Source organism: Microtus oregoni, unplaced genomic scaffold, assembly GCF_018167655.1.
Source record: "Microtus oregoni isolate MIOR12 unplaced genomic scaffold, Mior012 000021F_ref0000039, whole genome shotgun sequence".
Classification (NCBI taxonomy): domain Eukaryota; kingdom Metazoa; phylum Chordata; class Mammalia; order Rodentia; family Cricetidae; genus Microtus; species Microtus oregoni.
The window spans coordinates 10,528,931-10,552,542 of NW_024543080.1; the positions used below are offsets into that span (position 1 = coordinate 10,528,931).

The 23,612-nt window shown below is 34.3% G+C and overlaps 1 protein-coding gene across 5 annotated transcripts in view; it reads right to left on the minus strand.

The window, feature by feature from the left end:
* Positions 1 to 3,556: 3,556 nt before the first annotated feature.
* The window catches only part of Ythdc1 (YTH domain containing 1), a 31,729-nt gene continuing 11,673 nt past the window's right edge, over positions 3,557 to 23,612 (minus strand). Inside the window, exons 3-17 of one of the 5 annotated variants that reach the window (XM_041671403.1) lie at positions 22,787 to 23,119; positions 22,257 to 22,674; positions 18,898 to 18,987; positions 18,361 to 18,414; positions 17,737 to 17,831; positions 16,480 to 16,588; positions 16,275 to 16,392; positions 12,411 to 12,495; positions 11,213 to 11,379; positions 8,699 to 8,781; positions 7,636 to 7,672; positions 7,500 to 7,563; positions 7,345 to 7,407; positions 5,977 to 6,111; positions 3,557 to 4,523 (exon numbers count right to left, since the gene is read on the minus strand). In XM_041671403.1, coding sequence (XP_041527337.1) covers positions 4,299 to 4,523; positions 5,977 to 6,111; positions 7,345 to 7,407; positions 7,500 to 7,563; positions 7,636 to 7,672; positions 8,699 to 8,781; positions 11,213 to 11,379; positions 12,411 to 12,495; positions 16,275 to 16,392; positions 16,480 to 16,588; positions 17,737 to 17,831; positions 18,361 to 18,414; positions 18,898 to 18,987; positions 22,257 to 22,674; positions 22,787 to 23,119 — 2,076 coding nt within the window. In that variant the 3' untranslated portion in view covers positions 3,557 to 4,298. The remainder of the gene's footprint in view (positions 4,524 to 5,976; positions 6,112 to 7,344; positions 7,408 to 7,499; positions 7,564 to 7,635; positions 7,673 to 8,698; positions 8,782 to 11,212; positions 11,380 to 12,410; positions 12,496 to 16,274; positions 16,393 to 16,479; positions 16,589 to 17,736; positions 17,832 to 18,360; positions 18,415 to 18,897; positions 18,988 to 22,256; positions 22,675 to 22,786; positions 23,120 to 23,612) is intronic. The other 4 variants (XM_041671399.1, XM_041671398.1, XM_041671402.1 and 1 more) reach the window with 4 other exon arrangements.

Below are 23,612 nucleotides of genomic sequence, written 5' to 3' on the forward strand. Positions count from 1 at the left end.
TGTAATTATGGAATATAACAACTAAAAATGATCATACCTGTTACAAAGAGAAGTTACAAAGACTCTGCAGCATTAATATAGATCAATAAACAGAACAGACTCAAAGTGGACCTGGTTGTATATAGGAGGTGCATTGGGCAACCCCCCCCCCCCAGGACTGCTTAAATTAATATTTTATAAATATATTTCCACACTAAAATTTTGTAAAAATAGATTACTCTTCTATTGTTGTAATAAAACAGTGACCAAGGCAACATATAGAATAGTTATTTCAGGCTTATGGTTCCAAAGGGACAAGAAGTCCATCACCACCACGGCATAGGATCATGGCAGCAGACAGGCAGGCTTTGGAGCAGCAGCTAAAGTTCTCATCTTAAGCCATAAGCAAGGAATAGAAACTCAGTAAAATACTTACTCAAGTAAGGCTATACTTTCCAGTCCTCTCCAGTCACTGACTGGGGACCAACTAAGTGATGGAGATTTATGGGAGAACTCTCACTCAAACCACCACAGGCAGGGTCGGGTACAGGGAAAGGTATTTAAAATCATTCATCTGGAGCTGGAGAGATGTTTCAGTAGCTAAGAGCACTTGTTCTTGCTGAGGACCTGGGTTTTCTTCACAGAACCTGTAACATCTCTTCTTGGGGATTTGGCGCCCTCTTCTGCTGAGAACACGACATGCACATGATGCACATAGACATGGCAGGCAAAGCACTCCAAAATACCCAAAAATATTAAAATCACTCACGACTGTTCAATTACAAATGATTCTGGGACAATTATTCAATGGGACCTCACAAGAACTAACATCAGAGTGAGTTATACCTTTAAATGTTCAAAATAAGTAAAGTCCTAAAAAAATGAGCACTTTTTATAATCTTGAGATAAAAATAGTACAAGGCCAAAATTACAAATAATCTCCATTTTAGCTGCACCAAAAATGTAAGATTTTACACAGATTAAAAAAAAAGACAAAATAGACTTGGCTATGGTTGTGCATGCTTTTAATCCCAGCACTGGAAAAGCAGAGGCAGATGGATCTTGGTCTACCCAGAAAGGTCATGTAGTAAAACTTCACCTCACAAATAAGAAAACCTATACAGAGTAAAAAACACTGACAACATATATATATATTCATATAGTAAAAAGATGAAATGATTAAATGGAATCAGAAAAAAGAAACATGATTAATAAACTTCTAGAAAGCAGATATGCCAGCAGGGGACCTGGGTTCACTTCCCAGCACTCACGTGACCTCATGATCATCTCCACAATGCACGACTCAGGATTTCTCTGCCTACCTAAGTTCTGCCCTACCAGGCCCAAAGCAGTTTCTTTATTAACCGATGAAAGCAACACATGAACAGAAAAACCTCCTACTCCATTTTTGTCCCTAGTTGCATTTCAGACACTGTTTTGGAAGGTGGTATTATCTTGTCAGAGTATGTCATTGAGGCACAGCTCTCAAGAGTGTAGAGCCTCACCCTGCCGGTTCATTCTGCCTCCTGCTATTGTTATATACCAGAATTTTCAAATTCTTCTAGTCCCTTACACAGTCAATAGAAATTGGGCATTTTCACTAATTCATAAGCCAACCGCTTGCCAATATATACTTCCAAGGCAAAGACATAATTAACTAAATTCAGTTCACATTCCTAACTATTAAATGCCTCTTGAGAACTATTACTAAATGAAGCATCCTGACTATATAATTTAAAGAAAAAGACAAATACCCCAGAATCCCACTTGGTCAAATCCAAATGAAACTGACCTCCATGATTGGGGTGGGGAGGGTAATAATGGATTCACATTTACAGTTTAAGAACCAAGACTTACAGAGACTATGCACAACAGTGACAATGATGTATATGTAATGTATACTTGAGGAAGAGACTGCTTTTAAATGCATGTTAAGTGTTCTCCCCCAAAAGATGGCATAATAGAAAGCAATGATTATTAACTAGAAGGATTGAACCATTGTACAATGGATAAATGATAAAGCAAATTTTTATCCACTGGAAAAGCTTTTAAGACAGGCAGGCTCTCATCTTTAATCCCCAAATTTGAGTCAGAGGCAGGTGGACCTCAGATCGTATAGCCAGCCTAATCTACAGATGAGTTCCAAGATAGTCAGGGTTACCTGCTTAGACCATGTCTCAAAAATAAAACCAACTTTTAGAATACACAAGGTTTTGTGGAAGTGGGTCCAGACAAGATTTCAGTTCATAATCCAGGCTGTCTTGGAATTGCTGCCAATCCACTGCCTCAGGATTACTTTGTGTTAGGATTAGAAATGTGAGCCACCAGAAGCTAACACCCAATTACAAAGCATCTTTTGGATGGACTTTTACGAAAAGCCATGACTAATGAAGCCTGAAGAAGTGTTAAAGCTTAAAATGATCAGGATAGACATCTACTCGTGATCTTAGGGAATGTCTAAATTCTATTTTTTACTATCAATGAAGAAGTAACTTCCGAGAGAACATGAAATGGGTAATTTTATTTTCTGAATCTGCTACCCAATTCTAATTATCAGAATTATATATAAATGTAGTCAATCAATATTGAGCAACACAAAAGTGCTCATGTGCAGGGAGTATTCAATGTGATTTACAATCTATTTTAACATCAGGGAACTAACTTTAATGTTGCCTACATGTTCTGTTCAACTACTGTAGACATTAGTACAATGTGTAACTTACTGATGGAATACAATACCTGAGTGTGTGGGGGGGATCACCAAGTAAAAACAAAAAGATGTGAAAGTGAGATGAAGACTTGTGAGGAAAATGGGCAGTTGGACAAAAGCGAAGTGGAGGAATGAGAAAGAACAGAATGTATAATGTAAACATAAAATTATCAAAGAATTAGTAATTAAAAATGAGTAACAAGACTTAACATCACCAACTAGTTCATTGAACATAATTCCAGAACTGCGTGCGACCTGAGTTTCCTAAGAGTTAAATATTCTTGCAAGTCTATCAGCCATGTGTATATTTAATGAATCCACAGCCTGTACTCTGACATTGGTAACATAGAATTGAGTGCACAGGAAGATATTTTAAAGGGGATAAAGTTACACTTTTAAATACTGAAGCTTCTGTGTTCTCTGCAGGCCTACAAGTAGAGACAAAACACAAAACTATGTGCTGATTTGTACAGACTCTTAAGTACAACACTGTCAAAAAGAAAACAGTAAAAATTCATTCCCAATGTTTAGATAGTTAATTTCATACTGGCCAAACTTCAGATTCAAGAAATTAAAATGCAAAAAAAAATTTTATAAACTTTTTTATGTGGTTTACTATGTTAGAGAACTGTTACAAAGGATGGACAAGCAATGTATGAAAATGTGAAAACACTAAAGACTTAACTGTAGAAAGCAATTCAACAGCAGATGAAAAAAAAGCCTAAAATACCAATCCAAAAATATCAGATGTATAAGTAACAAACTAAATTATCTATATAACCCACTCTATGCAATCTTATATACTAGAGAATATATTGTTATGCTTATGCACTATAAAACTAGCAATCAGACAAGGAATACAGCACATAAGTGTCAATCTTTACCAATTTATTTCATACAAAACAGTAGCAATGTAGAATGTGGGGTTATCTCCTGCTGCCACACACGCAAAATTGTGAACATTCCAAGCCGATGTACAGTTTAGAAGGAAGGCTAAACAATAGCATCAACCATGCTACTGAATATGGGAACTTTTTATTTAAAAAGATTAAAAATTAGATAGCAATGTCTTAATATTGCTTTCATCATTGAAGACTAAAAAAAAGTGATTTTACAGGTTTAAAAAAAAGAGGGAAGAGGAGAAACCAAGAGGCTGCTCCAACACTGCCATACACTCAAACCATCATACTCAATATTTGCATACTTGATAGCAGCATTATTTTTATACTGAACTGTGTGCAGCTACATGTAGAAACACAAAGCAAAATACTATGGCAGTTATTGATCAAGATCAAAAAGAAAGAAAACAAACAAAATAACTCTAGGATGAATATACTGTAAAAAAGAACATTTATAGAGAATGAATCAATATCTACATTCTTGGACTGTTCCATTCTGCCCCAATAAAAGTGTCAACTGTCAAATGTGCATTTTTGGCGGAACTGAGTTTTCCAGTTCTTATTCTACTGCATGCTTGGAATAAAGATGATAATAAATCCTTCTACACAATGAGCTTTAAGTAGACAGCTGAAAATAAATTTACTACTTGTAAACACACAAAAAAAATACAATATTTTTTTTATCTTAAATCACTGCTTCCAAAAGCACATTATCTTCGATAACGACCTCTCTCCCCTCGGTCTCTGTCCCGGTCACATATTCGTTCCCTCTCTCTTTCTCGATCACGACCTCTGTCTCTCTCTCTGTCTCTTCTGTTATCTCTAGGACGGTCTCTCTCTCGTTCCCGATCCCTTTCACGGGGTCTACTTCTCCGACCACTGACAACAGCTTGTGTGCGGCGAAGGAAGTCATCCACCCTCATATCATAATCATGCTAGGAAAAAGGAGAAAACTGATCAGCAAAACTTTGCATGGGATTTTTATGAGTCCTCACAGTTGTCTGGTAAAGAAGAAATTAGAAAATGTGACCATGATTTCAAAGAATTTAATTTTGACACTTATAGCACTAACTGGAATCCACAAATCTTCCTATAACTTCCTATTCAACTTAAAAGACTTAGGCTATAAAGTTCTTACAACTTATTTACTAAAAAGTAATTTAAGGGATTTGATGAAATAAATTTTTGAAAAAAATCTGAACTCAAAATTTACTTCTAAACTGTAAGAAAATTTATTTCAGTAATACTGGGAGCCTATCCCACATAAAGCTAACAATGCATTTTGAAGGATGAAAAGGATAAAGGCGGTAAAGCACAGGCAGAAGACTGCGGGACATTTTCAAAATTCAGCTTCAATATATAGAAAGCCAGGTTTAGAACACAATTCTATACTACCTCGCATATATAAGTAAAATGTGAATGTATTATAGACAGATTATGTTTTAATTAATCTAAATATTACTAAAAGAAGGTCCATAAAACAGAACTTATTTGCAAGAGCTAGTTAACTTCAGAAATCTTGAATTGCCTTTCTAGTCAAAGACTGTTACTGCTTTCCTTTTCATAAAGCTCACTATCAGCATGCACACAAGATTTCACAATAAACTTAGGTTTTACCATATGTAGTCCATGTATTATAACAGAAAAATAAGGCCTGTCAATAGCCTAGCAATATTTATAGAATGTTAAGATTTAATTTAAAGGATTCCTTTTTTGAATTAAAGAATAATCCATAAAAAAAAAACGCTCAGAGATAGGATATGAATTTACTGTTCTGACCAAAGTTCTGTAATATATATTCTTTAACATTAAACTACCATTCACAGTCACCAAACTTACATGTGTATGGAAATATCCTTCCAATCAAGTACCAGAAAACAATTTTCATTAAGCACACACACATACATACACACACACACACACACACACAAACAGAAAATTGGTTTGAATAAACAGCCCTACTACGAGAGAACTACTTAGAATTTGTGTCACGTGGTTATTATTTTTAAATAAAACTGGGTAAAAAAGTATGATTTAGAAACTACCTTATAATTTATCATCCTGCATGTAAATTTAGAAAAATTTATACCAGCAGTTTTGAATTATAGTCAATAATTAAGATCCTAGTTTAGGAAGAATATCATAATTACATTTCTACAATGCTTAGACACAGTGTTTCAACTCATGAAACAGAAAACACAAGCCTATCTAAATATTACATAAGGACATGATCAACTGTTTTAATGAAAACAAGTTGCACATTAATATTCAGATTCTGTACTAAGAATATAAATGGTTTATCATGGAAATCTAGCATATGCCCATATGTAAATTACCTACAGAAATTCTAAGTAGTTCCCTCACACCTCTGCCTTTTTGTGCACTTACTACTCGTTTATCTCTGTATCTTGCTTCATGTGGTACAGGATGGTGTCCTGAGTAAGGGGGATGGGCTTGAGGAGGTGGAGCATGATGTTGGTAGTAAGGATGATGTGGAGGCTGTTCCATTCCTGGGTAAGGAGGCTAAAAAGAAAAGATTATCTACATAAAAATCTACCAAATACTCTTGTAGATAAACCCATTCAAACTCCGATTCCCAAGTCACACCAATCTCAAACATTAATTTCACCATTATTCACGCACATTGAAATATATTAAGGTTCTCCCAAAACAGCCTTTCTATTTGTTAAAAAAAATAAATAAAGTCCAGGAGCTTTTAAAAATGCGAATAAAAAAACTTTAAAAACCTTTTTAAAAAAATTTTTAAATGCCAATATAAGGGCTAGAATGACTCAGCAGGTAAAGGAGTAAGACACCTGCTGCCAGGCATGATGATCTGAGTTCAATTCCTAGGACACATATGTCTGTGAATGGAATTCACAAGCCCAAAGACACATCAATAATATAATTTAAGGTGTTATTATAAAATTAATAAAGGACACATGATAGATTTTAGTGTCAAATTCATCTTGATACTTGAGACTCAAAGAATTTCCAGTTAATCTGTATATATAAGAAAGTGTAAAACTACCTTAAGTGAAGCCAAAGATATGTAAGGTCACATAACAGCATTTAAAAATAAAATAGGAAGAAACACAGAGGTACTTCAGATGCAAAGTTTTACTTCTTGGAAACTATTTCCAGGCATTCTTAACATGTTAGAATGTACATTAAGAAAAATATCAAAATTTCCTGAAGACAGAAAATTAAAACTCAAAATTTAATTCAGTCCTATTTTAAATGGAGCTAAATTGACTTGTTATCCCATTAAGTATAATAGAAACTTCACATGAATTTAGTGAATTTTATTTTCTGCACAATTCTACATTGACACTATTGGACTGAAGGTTATTTAAGAGATGGATCTAACTGTTCATTTCACTTATCAACACATATGGCAAAGCAAACAGACATCTGTGCACAAACTACTAGTTTATAATGGCCAGTAAATTTTATGAATGAAGTAAACAGATGTTATTATGGAACTTGATCAGAATGTTAGAAAGATGAGAATAAATCTCATCACCTAGTTAAGAGCTTATACTAACCATTACCATGTTTTACATATATCTATAGTAAGCCCATATTAAGCCCATACTTAAGCATAAACAATCTTGTCTTTCATTTTAAGACATTATTTATCACCAAAAACTTGTATGTTAAGTAATAGGAGTTACATTCTAAGTAAGCATTTGAAATTTAACACTGCAAAATGAAGTTAAAATAAAGAGTATTACAAAATAGAGTAATACAAACCATTCCCTGCCAAGGCGGTGGTGGTCCCATGTTATGAAATTCCCTCACATAATCATTGTAGGACTAAAATAAAAGATGATAATGTTAATAATAAATTAAAATAGAGGGAATAGAAATCAGACCCTAGCTTCAAATATGTAAAATTTAATGCTTACCCCATTTAAAAACACATCTCGGCGAACTCCTGAAAATCGTCTGTTGGGAATAAGATTAGTGAAACTAAATTCAGGTAATTCATAAACTAGTTCCAAGAATGTAATTCAAAGCTAAGCAAGAGTGAACCCAACTTACCTGTCAACTTCCTGGTATCGGGGATCCTTTAAATACCCTGTTCAAACATCAAATTTCATGTTTTTACTATAGCATTATAATTAAACCTTCCTTACCCTTGTTTCAATTCTTCCCATGAAAAAAATATACTTCAAAGGATGTTATTCATTCAACTACTAGAGGATTTCCCATGTATCATGTGAGCTAAGGGCAGAGGACTACCCTGAGTGTACAGTCTGAACTGGTTTGAGGACATTGCAGGAGGATCTTTTTAAAGAATGTTTACCTTTCACCTTGAGAACTTATGGCTATGAGCTAAAGCATGAAGACTCAAAAAAGGACACAAAATTGCAAAAGCTGCAAAAATGAACATATATACTCCAAGAACCATGTAACAAAATAAAATCTACTCTATCCCCTGCTTCCATTAGGAAGGATGCAACAAACTAATATATAAAAATATCTCACTGGTCCTATTACTGGGGAAAATATTTGTTTTAACAGAACACAATTACCTTCTTTAGGGACAAAGGATGCTACTATAAAGCCATTTGTTAGAAATTCTCATGTATAATATTAACCAAAATTAGAGTTTTACAGATGTGTCAGTGATAGTAATTGAAACATAACCCTTCTTTTATCCCAGCGAAGAATAAACTAACTGAAAATCGACACTTGGATGACAAGCCAAGTGTTTCCCATCACTCTCAAAAACAGTACCAGGTTCTTTATTTCTTTTTTAAAAAAAGTATAATTTCTGTATGATTTCCAAATAATGTTGCATACTATAGAAGAAACTACATATCATAGGGAACAGAAAGCACAAAATAATTCACTTTTTCCTGCATCTTACACATCAATTTCCATTTTGGCAAAGTCAGCAATTTCAGGTAACAAATTATGATTTGCTGTAATAGAACAATCTAAGCATGGTAGGGGAAGAATTACTAATTAGAACTAGCAATAATTTCTTAAGGTTTAAAGTAGTCATGCCCTAAATATTCTTTATTTTAAACCTACTGGAAGTTTTTTGTTGTTTTAATAATTTTAAGTCAAATAATCTTCAGGATTATAAAATATTAACCTGGTCTCTGGTGAAACTCAGGGGGATAGTCAATCCTTGGTTTCTTTCTGCTGTTATGAATATCATAATCTTCTGGTCGACGCCTACACAAATTAGACACATTAGAAATTAAACCAAAAACAGCTGGGAAAACAAACAGCAAAGCAAGAGTTTGACAGAGATGAGTACAAAGAATAGCCAGGGCCTACTTTAAAAAAAAAAAAAACTCCATTAATTTTTGGAGAACAATTTACCTTAAAGTTCTTAGTTCCTCAAAAGAAAACCTTATACACTGGAGTAGATATCTCTGTAATCTCATACTATGAGACAACCCCAAAAATTTCCTAATTCAAGCCTTAAACCACATTTTAGTAGACTAAACATAGAAGCAATTCTTTAACAAATCAAATAGTTTCCCAAATATCACCATTCAGGTGAAAACAAAAGGAAAATCATACCAGCAATTATGCAATAGCTTATTCTAAAATTTATATAGCTCCAATCTAAACAAAATGAAGAATGCCTTAAAGGATGCCTCTGCTTTACACAAAACTACACTCTTCATGATTATACAGAAAATTTTAAATATAATAAAGCTATGTAACAGAAAAGCTTTGAAAATGTTAGTTATTTGAAAAACTAATATCTCAGCAACATTTACTTTCTTTAATAACATTAGTAATTAAGGTATTTTTTCCAGACAATGCCTTATAATAAACTGGCTCTCATAAACTGTCATGTAAGAAGTTTTAACAGAGTTCGTAAAACTAGGTCAAAGTTTAACTTTTGAAGGGGCTATTCTTCACTGTCTTTTATAAACCTTGATGGTTATACAATACATCATAAAAACATTTAGTAATTTAGCATTTAATAAAAGCTAAACAAAAAATAAAAACAAAAGCTACAAAACATTTAGAAAATAACATATCCTTTTGCTATTAGTTTCAGATATAGTATAAAATATCTCAGCATCAAGTTTCTTTTAGTTATTTCTCTAAATACTGAATGTTTTCATTAAACTTTTCAACAAGTCACTCAAACTGCAAAGTTAAATCCAACAAATCCAAGTACCCCCCCCAACAGAATAAAAACAGTTGCATCTACAATAAATAGTACTAAGAAAATTAAAAGCTGGTTTATAAAACAAACATACCGCTTTCTTGTAGTTTGGGGAGTGCATTTACGACCGGTATAAAACATGATAGTAACAGTTCATATAGTAGTCCAACTACTGACTTTAAAGTTGTAAGCCACATACATAAATGGAGGCCCTGGCAGGCTTGAGAGAAGGTGTAGTGGTGTTTAAGTATAGTTTGCAGTCCATTGCAAAACTGAGGAAAAACTTCACTTGTATATATTGTATTGCACTGGAAACCTCTTAGCTTAAAACTTCAAAAGACATCTTGGTGATCAGTCCTTTTAGGCCAAAAGTAAGGGGCTCTGCCAGGTTTCCTCCTACCTACTCGACAAAGTCCTTTTTAAGCTCAAAGAAATGGGACTCTTGTTGGATTATCTGTACCTACCACAGGTAGTTTCCACCAAAGGAAACTTAACCAAAGGTTTCATCCCATCAACCACACATCCAATAGTCTTTAGCAGAATATTTTAGATTTAGCTGTATGCAAATCTATACAGGGGAAGGTGTTGGGTAGAAGGGCTTAAATCAGTTCTTTTCAAAGACTTCTCTCCAATTCTGTAACAAGTTAAACCCCCTTTTCCTGGAAAATGCTGTTTAGTTCATAAGGTAGTGATCAATAACCATGGCGATCCTCTAAAAAACACTTTAAGTCCACAGGTACTGCCAGCATCTGGAAAGGTTGTAAATAGACACAGCAACAGCCCTTCGTTTTGGTTTGTTGCCGGGTCTCCCAGGGCCACTTGATCCCCTTTGGAAAGAACCTACTGTTTTCAGAAGCTCAGCAGGATGTGTGAATTCACTGGGCACATGTTACAGAATATGTGGCAATGGGGTTAACACATCACGGTGACAAAATTGGAAACAGTCCCAATAATGCTCCTCTTGAGTATGAAATAACTTAAAACATTTTATCCTCTAAGTGAGGCGTCATCTTCTCAAAAAATATTAGTGATCCTTTATAAAAGTCCCATATTGTGATAAGGCTTATCCAGAGACACACCTGAAAGAAAAGGCTTTTTATAAAATATAAACAATTTTTGCAAATAAAGACTTCCTCCTCTTCCTCCTTTCTAACCTGTTCTGAGCAACAAAATGCCTACCTCATTTCACTTGCATACTGTTTTATCAAGTGTACTAGCTAGTCTAAAGTGGTCATCACTTGTTAGTAAATTATTTTTTCTGCATTAGGAAAGATCCCCATTTTCCGCTTGAAAAAAATGACTGAGACCAAGGTGACCATGTGAAATCCTCAATGAAGCCACAAACTAGTCCATGCAGCTTGATTTGAGGATTTTCTCTTTCTTCTTTACCGCAGAACAAACTTTTGACGAATCACATTCCTCCATCATGTTATCCCGATACATGTGCCTATTATCAGTCCAAAGAACGTTTCTAACCTTCCCACATCCCGGACTGGTTCTCGACGGGATGGACGTCCTCTTGATCGAGGCTGAGAGTGCATTCTTCTCTTATGACGCATTTTATGAATGAGCTGATACAAGTCAATACTTTCATCAGGGGGAAACAGAAGACAAAGCTGGGTTCCACATTCAAGTTCAATTTCCTGGAATGTTAAAAGTAACGATTAACAGCAAAATAGAACCTCTCAAAAGACATAGAGTATCCTCATGTACAAAACTGAACACTGACTTCAAAGACTTTTTTCTCAAGGAACTAAACACAAGATTCTAATAAGCTTAAAGGTTTATTTATATTTATTTATATAAAAACGCTTCCAAAGCTGGGCAGTGGTGGCACATGCCTTTAATCCCATCACTCTGGAGACAGATCTCTGAGTTCGAGGGCAGCCTGGTCTATAAGAGCTGGTTCCAGGACAGGCTCCAAAGCTACAGAGAAACCCAGTCTCAAAAAGAAAAACAAAAACAAAAATTACTTCTAAAGTGTTTAATGCATTTGACGAATAGAAACTACAAGTATACAATCTCACCCACAAGTACAGCTGCTTAAAATTCTATTGCTCTCGATTTTATTCTATCCAAATAAATATTTGTAAAAATACAAAAATATAAGTCATTCATCTTAAAGAATACGTCTGAGAAATACCTACAGAGAGGCAGACTAACATACAAGCTTACACAAAATTATTACTTTTAATTGCCAACACTTTACTCACAAGCAATAGGAAAAATACGAATATTAAGGGGACTCTGAGCATAAAAGGGTTGGGCTTACTTTTAAATCATTATAACACAAGTTTACTTTAATTTGAAAACACATATGTGCATATGTGTACATATGTTTCTTCAGTGGTCATTTTCTATTAAAAAAAAAAATTCAGCACATATACTAAAATCAAGAGTAGTATGCACCTTCCAAAAGGATGATGCAGACTCATGAAGCATTCCACATTTAAAAAACTTATAATGAAAACTACAAAAACTGGGTCAATTCTCTCATCACTCTCCCTTCAATTTTATCAGTTAAAGTACGATTTACTGAGTTCCAACATTAACCATCTTATTAGTCAATCAGAATCACAATACCTTGTTTTTCACAATTCACAGAAAGTTTTAGAGTGTCCTTCAATAAAGGTCTACAAATGGCTGAATAATGTAGCTTAGAAATTAAACAAACCTGTCCATCACGCCCAATCTTGACTGGCTTATGTTCATTCCAAGGGTTGGTGAGATGAGCTGATTTCGTGAAGGGCAATTCACGCCTAAATATAAAACAGTATAAATTATATTCTTTTGAAGAATATTTTGAAGATGCTGTACTACAGTGGTAGTCAATAATTAACTGTGAATTGAATGTATCAAAAATTTAAAGAATCATTTACACTGGCAGTATATATAATTCTCTACAGAAAGCACCTTCAAAACCTAGCTCTTTTTCTAAAAAATCTAATACAGATGATCCTTAAGAAGAATTACATCCTTTATGAAACCCAAAATTGTAAATACGTTTACTATGTTTAACCTAATAAACACAGCTTATCAACAAGGCACAATGAAGAGTCTGGGTTATTTATAAAACGCAATAAGCATAAATCAGCTACAAAGGAAAAATAAAACTGGAAAGCATTGAAAAGACCTCTACCACCTGTCTATAATGTGTACTATCAAATTAATGAACCTACAACACAAACCAAATTATTCAAAAGACACCCACAGTTGGTATGCTAAATGGCACACTACTATAACCCCAACCTTGCTTTCAGATGTAGATGGCTCCATTAATACCCGACTTTGTTCAATACATTTTTTTTAATTTTTCTTACAAGTTATCAATTTAAAACATTTATGGGGGTAGGGGGGTGGAGAAGGTATAGAGATGGCTTAGCAGTTAGGATCACTGGTTCAATTCCTAGCACCCACATGGCAGCTCACGACTGTCTTTAACTCAGGTTCCAGGAGATTTGGTATCAATGCATAAAAAATAAAAGTTAAAAAAAAAAAATCAGACCTGAAAACTTAACAGCTAACAAAATACAGTTATAGATTATTATTTTTATCACTGGGAGTATAATAGCACAATATATAAAATAAAGGACTCTGCCAAACCATACGCATCATTTAGGGCTAGGACTTTTTGTTACCATCAGTCATAATTAGACTGAAGAAACTGTACAATGCTGGATGATACTAGTTAATCTCAGCCAGGATGTAACAGAAAACTGTGACACCACAGAGAAAACAAAATTTAGTTAGTGCATGTGAGAAATTAAGAGCACTCATGATACGTGTACCACACTACCTGTTCACAGTTACAGAATAGGCATCTATCTAGTCACTTTTTGAACAGATAAGCAATGAAAAATAGTGCAGATATATATTATTGCAAAGACCAAGACTCTGTAGGAGAAAAATTTAACAAAAGAATATAAAACAGTGAGGCCTTTTATGTGATATAATAGTGGTTTGGCTACTGATGGTAGTTTAATTCTGGGTAATAGTATTCTGAGCTCATTCCAGGTGGCAACATAGTCACTTAAACACACCTTTCTTCCTTGTATACAAGCATTCACTCTATTCCAACTTTAATATGGCTACAAACTACCTGAATTATTAGGAGTTCAAACTCTGACAAGGTAATATAAATTCCATTTTGTAGAGAAAAGCAAAACTCAGTCTTCAAATGACTTACCTGAAGTATCAATTTAACAAGTATCCATAAAACACTGCTTACTCTAGAATTTTCATGAATTAACACTTTAATAAAATTGAAGTATTAAAAAAGTTTCACCCTAAGAAATTGTACCTAGGTACACCTAATAATTTAAGAAAGTAAAAACCTTTTTGTCTTAAACTTTATATCAAGTCTAAGTAAGCTGGATTATTTATTTGGGTATCCTTATGAATGGCCATGCTAAACAGTTTAAGTTTAGTTGCAAGTTAGCAAGATGGTAAGATAAAGGCAATGTAAAAAATAAAATGTTACTATCAAAACAATTTACATCTTTTAAAATTAAGGAATTTACCAATTTGAGAATATAAAAATCAATACAAGTAACAATCTAATAGAATATATTATAAAATATAATTTAATTTTGTGTTTTGTTCTCAAAAAATATATCACAATGACAAACTTTCATATTATAATATTTCCTTTGGTCTTTACAATTATGCACTTGCAAAAAAAAGTTTTACCTATATCAACTAAAAAACAATCTATCAACAAATTTCATAATAGTGTATGTGTGTGCGCATAAGGTCAATTCTCTCCTTTCAAACTAGGCCCTCAGACTTTATACCATGTACCTTTGCCTGCAGAGTCATCTCACCAAAATTTAAAAGTTGGTATTATAACTTTACCAAATTATTTTTTTAAAAACTACATACATGTAAACCAGGAAAGGAGGAGTCACCAGCATCAGCAATACTCTCATTCCCAATGCACTGTAATTATATATTTTAAAATATATTTTCTACATGTTATTGCATGTACATTTTTATTTTTGCAAAATGTTGTATATAAGAAACAAAACATACTTTACTCAATCAATTTTATATTTATTTAACAAAATTTGATTGCCTTTCAGTTTTACAGTAAGTGATCATAAAATGATTTGTGGGCTGGAGAGACAGTCCAGTGTAAATAGTTCCCAGCTACCTCTAACTCCAGCTTTAGGGGAACTGATGTTCTTCTAGACTATGTGTGCGCCTACACTCACATGCAAACAGACATACTTATACACATAAAACAAGTAAGAGTCAGGTGTAGTGGTGCACGCTTTAATCCCAGCATTGTAATGCAGAGGCAGAAGTACAAGGACAGCCTGGTTTGGAGTAAGTTCCAGGATAGCTAGGGGTACATAAAAAGAACTATGACCTTAATCTCAAAATAACAAAAAAACAAACAAAAAAGAAAAAATCTTTGAAACAAAAACTAAAACCTTAAAAGAACCTTCATCTGGTGATGGATGGAGATAGAGACAGAGACCCACACTGGAGCACTGGACTGAGCTCCCAAAGTCCCAATGAGGAGCAGAAGGAGGGAGAACATGAGCAAAGAAGTCGGGACCACGAGGGATGCACCCACCCACTGAGACAGTGGAGCTGATCTATTGAGAGCTCACCAAGACCAGCTGGACTGTGACTGAAAAAGCATGGGATAAAACTGGACTCTCTGAACATGGCGAACTATGAGGGCTGATGAGACGCAAGGACAATGGCACGGGGGTTTGATCCTACGTAATGTGATGGCTTTGTGGGAGCCCAGCCAGTTTGGATGTTCACCTTCCTAGATATGGACGGAGGTGGGAGGTCCTAGGACTTACCACAGGGCAGAAAACCCTGACTGCTCTTTGGACTGGAGAGGGAGGGGGAAAGGAGTGGGGGGAGGGGGAAAGGAGTGGGGGGAGGGGGAGAAGGGTGGGAGGAGGGGGCGTAGGGGGGGAGGAGGGGGAGGGAAATGGGAGGCTGGGAGGAGGTGGAAACTTGTTTTTTTTTTCTCCTTTTCTCAATAAAAAATAAAATAAAAAAAAAAACCTTAAAAGAATTTGAATGGCATAATTTTGGGGCTTTGTAGTCAAAAGCAACCTAATACAATTATTTCCAATTAGCTTCATGAAGTATTTCCTGGCTGGGCCATATTACTGTTCTTATCCTTTTGGCTCTTCTTTTCATATCACTATCTATCTGGTTCTCATACAATCTCTTGGGGTATTTACTTCACTCCCCATTTTGTTTCTTGAGTCTGGCTTTTAACTCAGTGATCTTGCCTCTGCTCACTCTCATGTGTTGATGTCATAGCTGTTTGCCACCGCGCTTAGTTTCGTTATTTGTAACACTTCTAATGCCTTTCAATTCCAAAAGTCATCTTGTAAAGACCAGAATTCATCTCGTTCATTTCAGATATTTAATGTTGTGTGTACTAAATATGAACATGCCATTAAATTCTCCCTTAATCAAACTATTACAGCATTTTAACACTATTCTCAACCAGTTGTCCATTCAAAACATGCCAAGTTCCTCTATACTAGTGTGTGCAATTTACCTGCAAATCCAGTCAATTTTAAAGACGCCTCCAAGCATTTTAGCACTCATTCCTGCTGGAAGCACCCAGTGTATAGGAGATCCACCATGATGTGATTCTGAAGACAGTCTGGCAAAACCTAATGAACCACAGTATCACAAAGTAATTTAAGTGTTGATATAACTATTATTGTTGTATGTAAAAAATAAATAACTTTTAATCTTACCTTGAAATTTTCCACTTTCTCTGACAGAAAATATTAAGATAACACTCCTTGCAGATCTGAATGCAAGATTCAATTTCTTCTCATTTACAGGCAATGTGGACCACACACCCTATAAAAATAATGAAAAGGTCACACACTGAAATTAAATGCAAGTCCATTAACTATCAAGCTACTATGTTGTGTTTGAAATTTAAGAAAGCTCTAACAAAAAAAGTCTTATTTATTGGACATAAAAGTAATTGGAAACTACTTATCTGATATATAATATATATCAGATATTCATATTATATAAAAATATAAAATTAACAACTTTACAAAATCTTAACAAAGGGAATTGTCAGGAAAATCTTACAAACTAGAATTCTGTAGTATCAATGACTAGTTATCCTAAAATCAAAGTAATTTATTCTGGTAAGTATATTACTAAAAGCTTAATGGCAACTTCTGTCTTCCTCAACTAATCACATAAATTTAAAATGGTCTATCAGCAGTAAAACCATAAATTTGAAAAAAACAAAAATGCCAAAATTCTAGTTTTTCCTAAGTTCAGAATTTAAGTTGAAAAGGTTTATTTTTAACAAGGACTGAAACATAGCTACTTAAACTCCTGAATCAGTTTTAACCAATTTTTATTTTAAAAAAGAAAAAAGTAAGACAAAGAAGCTCAATTTTCTTTAGCAATCTGTGGTCTTCTAGTTCATGTTTAGCACGTCATTACCTCAGCTTAAAACAAATAGGGTCATTCTCTCTGTAATGTTTTGTGTAATCATTGGTACAAGTCAGAAACACTATTAATACTGAAATATGCTTAGAAATGTGAACGTTCTGATAATCAATTTAAAATGTTATTCAATTTAAGAATTTGAAAATATAGTAACTGGCGTAAAGCATAAATGTAGTGTATTTCTTCAGTATCCTCTAGCAACTGATAATCTTTTTGGTAAAATCTCGGGTAGACCTTTAAAGCTACGTTTTTTTCTAAATCCAGATGATATTATAATGGCTGGATATAGGAATATTAACAGAAACACATCTATTACAGTATAAATGACACACTCTTCAACACTGCACTATGGTTTCTAGGGTGAGAAAAAGGTGAATTCATACCACTACCAGGTGTCCATACTCGCCAGAAAGCAGATCTAGAGTGGCAACTGGCAATTCAAAGCATCTTATGCTACTGGAGGTAGTTTTCATTCATCGTGGCACGTCAACATTTTAGAACTGAGACTGTTTCAATAAGGTTAATGCTAATACCTTGGCTTTGGCAAGAGACACATTCTCATGGTTGTTACTCTTTATGAGGAAAAATCTTGCATCCTGAAGGACATATTTGAGTTTACTGGTTTGATCTGAAAAAAACAAAAACAAAAAAACAAAAAACAGAAATCCAGTTTCATTAACCACGGACTTATACAACTATATTAAACCCAGCTAAACTGTAAAAACTCCAGTCACCCAATCAGCCTAGAAAGCTCAGGCACAACAGAATAAAGTAAAGAAAAGGAGAGAGAACCAGCACTGTGCAGGGCAGCCTTACCCAGCGATGTTCCGATATATCAGACCCACACTTAAAGTATGACAATGTTTTCAAGTATTATCAGATTCATCTAAAGATTGATATAGACTATTATGCTGTTAAACATAGGTCCAAATGTTTGGATATATCAATCATTATGTCTAGAAACTAAAAAATTGTGAAAGGCAACAAAAAGCAGACATAAAGCACGGAATTTTCTGTTTTAGTTTATAATGCTTTTTCCCTTAACATGATATATCGGAACATGACCACATTAAACCAACTATTGATGGAGAACCAATAAGGTAAAATAATGACTTTATGAAGCATGCAATGAAAACAATTTCAAATTTAAATGATACCTTTTCGGACAGCACGAACGGAAGATGATAATTTCTCATGCTTCTTTTCTGAACCTGTATTTAGCCAAAGTACATTTGTTCAGATTGAGCTTTAATAGATGAAGACAAAATTTCTACAGTCTTGTCACATAAAATTCTCATTAAAGACAAAGTTAATTCTTCCTGGCGCACCCACACACACAAAAAAAATATTTCTCAATGTGTACGAGTGTTTTGTTTTTTGGGTTGTTCGAATTTTTTTCTTTTGTTTTTCCTTTTTTTGGTATATTTGAACAGTTTCCCACTCAGAAAACTAGTCACTGAATCATCATCTTCCAAGAGAAAAAAAAAAGTGAAAATTGAAAATTCCACTGAAGCAGTAACAGAACAGGATTAAAATAAGAAAAAAGCTTAGTTTCCTCTAGAATTATTACACTGAACATGCCAAAATTCAGTACTAATGGACATCAACAATTCACACTAAAAAACTACAACCTCCACACTTTCTTAAGCAGGTTATAATCAGTCATCTATAATCCTAAAATTTAATGAGATTACCTGCATATGACTCTGATGCAGAACTGCCACTTCTATCAAAAACAATGGGTGATATACCTCGAGCTCTCTTCCTTTCCTTCTTTTTCTCATCTAAAACAAAAAATCCAGACAAGTTTTTAAAATATCACAATACAAAAAAGGCTCCAATAGGCATTTCAAATGAGTTGTCCTCAATCTAGTGTTGTCTATCATTCAGCTCTTAAACATTAACTGTGTTTCATCTTCTCATTGCTTAACTTCCTTTAGTCTCATTAAAAAAAAATACTGCTAATAAGTATGTTTGACCCTGTCACGCATTTCAATAAAAACATGAATATAAAAGAAGTCAGGTACTTACTTAACTGCTTTATAAAAAAAGTTTTCCACAAGAGAGGGAAATTTGTAAAGCAAATACAATTTTCTTCAACTAAACTTAGTGAGTATTTTATATGTACCATGAAGTGCTGTATTAAGTCCTGTTGCTTGTTGGAACTACACTAGTACCTTCCTCAGAAGTCTCACTGTGATGTATGCAAACACTAGATCACAAAGCTTTCTGACTGGAAAACACACACATATTAACATAAACAAAAACTGATTCCCCACCACATCGAGCTTAATTTGGAACGTGTGGATGCTTGTCATTGTAATCATACAATAATAAACCCTTTCAACTGGTAGCTGGGAGACAAGAAATATAAGGATAAATTATCTTTAAAAAAAAAAAAAAAAAAAAAAACAACAATGGTCTCTGTGAGTTCGAGGCCAGACTGGTTTACAACAGCTAGTTCCAGGACAGGCTCCAAAGCTACAGGGAAACCCTGCCTTGAAAAATAAAAACAATGGAAAGTTGAAAATGAAATTCAGTGGTCATACATACATTACCCTACTATATACTGTCAAAGTTAACTACTTAAAAACTAAATTTTCTTCTCTCTGAATTCTTAGAGCATGCTCATTGTGTTTAGATATGGAAGCCTTGACCAAACAAAAAACAAAACAAAACAGAACCAAGCAATGCTGAGGTCCCACAGTTTCTCAGTTGCAAGACACAACTTGCCTTCAATCTAAAGAGTACAATACTTATGCTCCCTTCTGAGTAAATGAAGAAGGTATTTTACAGATTTGTTCTGTTGTTTATTGAAAGCACTAGTACCCATCAGGATGCTGCAGATTGTCCATGGTACCTTTAATGTATTAAAGCAAGGACATCCTGGTAATTATTAAGCAACGTTATGTTTATTTTCTTTAAAAATTATTATTACATTTTTTCAAAGCTGTGGTATGTTTAAATTTTATTCCCTGAACATTTCAAGGGTAAAAACTTTACAAATTCCGAGTAAGAAAATCTCTTGTGGCTAAAATCCCTCACAGAGATAATAAAAGGAAAATACAAACAGGTACAGAAGATCTTGCCCAGCTGAATTTATAGTACAGCAAACCTGACATTAATAAAGGAATTTCCAGCATTTTATATAACTTGTACTATACCTTTAAGTACATGGAAGTTACTACTCAGGTCAAAAATATAATGAAACTCTCCTAACACCAAAAAAGCTTTGGCCACTGAGTATAAATTAATAAAAATTCTGAGAAAAGGTTCAGCTAGAGAAACTGAAATGCAATCTTGCTAGAAAGCTTGTGATACTGAACTTAAATGCTTAAAAACTGGCATATCCAAATCAAAAATTTCAAAGTAACATTTCTTTCAAGTAATATTTATAAAATTACTTAAGAAAAGTTACCTATGGATAGTGTCTTAAGTAAAAGCCACAAAATTTTCAGTTCCAGGTATCTCTTTTATAACAATCTATTATTAAATATTATGAATTTGTTGTAAAATGATAGGCTACCCTTTAAATTGAAAATATATTCTCCACAAAAATATAACATGAAGTAGTCTACTATACTACTAACAAATTCATGTAAAAACTTAATAAATAAAAAAAAAGTTTCAGGTTCTAAGCATTTCTGCAAACCCCATTTTTTGATTCAATACCCAAAAACATACAATCCTGTAAAAAAAAAAAAAATTCCTCTAGTCCTATGGGTGGTTTCACACATCTCCAAAATTGGTGATTCTTCACAATAGCAACTTTTGGTTTTGCTTTTCAAACAGTTTTACACAGACCAGGATAGATAGACTCAAACCCACCCACAATAATTTCTGCATTACCTTCCCAAGTGCCTAAGATTTCAGGCTTAGAGTACTACACACATCTTGCCAATTGATTTATACTTCCTATCCATTACAGAGTATAAAAAATTCAGCCCATTAGTAAAATAAATGATGAAACAAACTTCCTCAAACTTTTTACATCAAATCTAACTATCATCTATTCGGTTAAATACTTCTTTAAAGACTTCTCTCAACTGTATAAAAAGAAAGATAAATACTTAAATCCTTGAACCCACTACTCAAGTGAACACAAGGATAAAAGCACTTCAGTTTCCAACTGCTACAAAGCAACTGGTCGATTACTGTCATTGCAATGACCTACTAATAGTAAAATTCTGTAATATAGATTATTTCAATTAGGTAGCTCATCTGATCTGATATCATCCTGACAAGAAATACCCATGAAACTATAAGTTCCTCTTTTTGCTGTGACCCCTGAATCTTTCTTCAGCAAAGGGCACCTTGTTCTTGTGAGTAGGCTTATGTTTTATTCCATAGATTAAGTAGCATAAAGGGAGCTCTCTGCCCCATCTAACTTCGGAAGAGGTGGCTAGGGCCTCTTCTCTCTCTCCCCTCCTCCTCTGTCTGTCTCTCTCCCTCTATCTCTTCCTCCCTCCCCTTACCCACTGAATAAATCATAGCCAAACCTTCAAAAAAAGAATAGTATTAAAGAGATAACCTCTTACCCTGTCTTTCTAACAAGATATTTATATTCTTTTTCATCACACATCAGCCTCACACCTCTACAGGCTCTCAGTCAAGTATTGAATAAAAAGAAAATCTTACATTTTGGGGGGGGGGGGGGGGGAATGTACTTGTTTCTTTGGCTCTACTGTCACATGATAGAAATGTAGGGGCATTCTACCATGAAAATGACATAATAACTAGTGTAAAGATTCCATATGAATACACACCAAATGCATATATATCTGAAAAAGCTGATGAAAATATTAAGAACCTATAAAACTAAAGTCTGAAATACTTTCATATAAACCAACTTGGACTCACCAATTTATACTAAACTTATAGCCAGGAAATATCCTGAAATCTATAAATTTTACTTGAAATTATTGATATTCAGGGAAATGTAACTAAAGATAAAAGGTAACAAAACCCCTTATCACCCCAAATCCCCTCAAAAGGGAAGAACAAGCTGTCGTATTAAGAAAAAAAAAAAAAAAAAAAAAAAACAAAGCACTACCTGAGCCATCCGTTCCTGACCCAGATCTGACAGATCCATCTGTGAAGGAAACAGACTCAGAACCAGAATCACTGGCCTCACTCCGGGTGTCATAATCATTTCCCTCTTCCTTCTGATCTCTCTCGTCCTGTTCATACTCTTCTTCCTCCTCCTCCTCCTCTTCTTCCTCTTCATCCTCCTCTTCCTCCTCTGCATCTTCATCCACTTCCTCATCATCTTCTGCATCTTCGTCTACCTCTTCATCTTCCTCTACATCTTCTTCCACTCCTTCCTCCTCATTCTCAGTGTTGTTGCCCTGTTCATCAGAAGAACCACTGCTCCCCGACTCATGGTCAGAGCCATATTCTTCAGAGTTTACTTCTTCCTTTGAGGATTGGCTGGATCTGCTTGCACGTCTATCAACTTCAAGTCCAATTCTCTGATGTTTAAAGAAAAAGGGAATCAGCAGTCATTAATAGACAAGGTCAAGACGAGTAAAGTTCTAAAGCCTCAAAAAGAACTGCTTTATTATCTGCAATAACATTTACTACCTCAGAACCATCTGGTGTAGGAGACTTGGCCCTTCTTTCAGAATCCCTTTTCCGTAGACAAGTTTTTTCTGGTTGAGTCTTGTAAGGTTCTCTAGAAGAACTACTTGACAGACGAATTTTCCGATCAGCATCTAGACGCTTGTTCCTTTCAGATCTTTGATATTCCTCATTTTTATATTCTGTAACTGACTTTCCTTTTGTACTAACTATTCTTTTATTATTGCTAACGGATGAGCTCAGTGGTTTAGAAATCAACTGCCTTGAATGGATGGAAGGCTTTTGTCGCTTGCTGTCAGTACATTCCATTCGTTCACTTTTTCTTTTTGATCCTTTAAAATACAATTTAAAAAGATATATAAAAGTATTAGTGTTACTCTATTAATTTCACCGAGATTTACAAATAAATGTATATCAATCAGTTATAGGGAAAAAGTACAAAAATAAACAGAAAAATATCAATTCTTTAAAATACCTTCTAAAATATCTTAACTCCAGAACGAATTTAAACAAAACAGCTTTCCAACTGCCGAACTAAAAGCCCATTATTTGAAAAGCTTTAAGTATTATTTTCTACGTGTTTTGGAACTGCATGTATTTGTGCCCCAGTGTGTCTGGTGCCTGCAGAGATCAGTAGCAGGTACTGGATCCTCTGTAATTGTGAACTGCCAAGGGAGTCATGGAAACTGATCCCTGGTCCTCTGCTAAAGCAAGTGCTCGTAAATGCCAAATTATCTTTCCAGACTTTTTAAGTGTTTTTATTCATATGATTAGGGTCTGTTATGGAAAAGTTTACTGTGGGCTTTTAGTACTAAAAGCCAAGGAACAA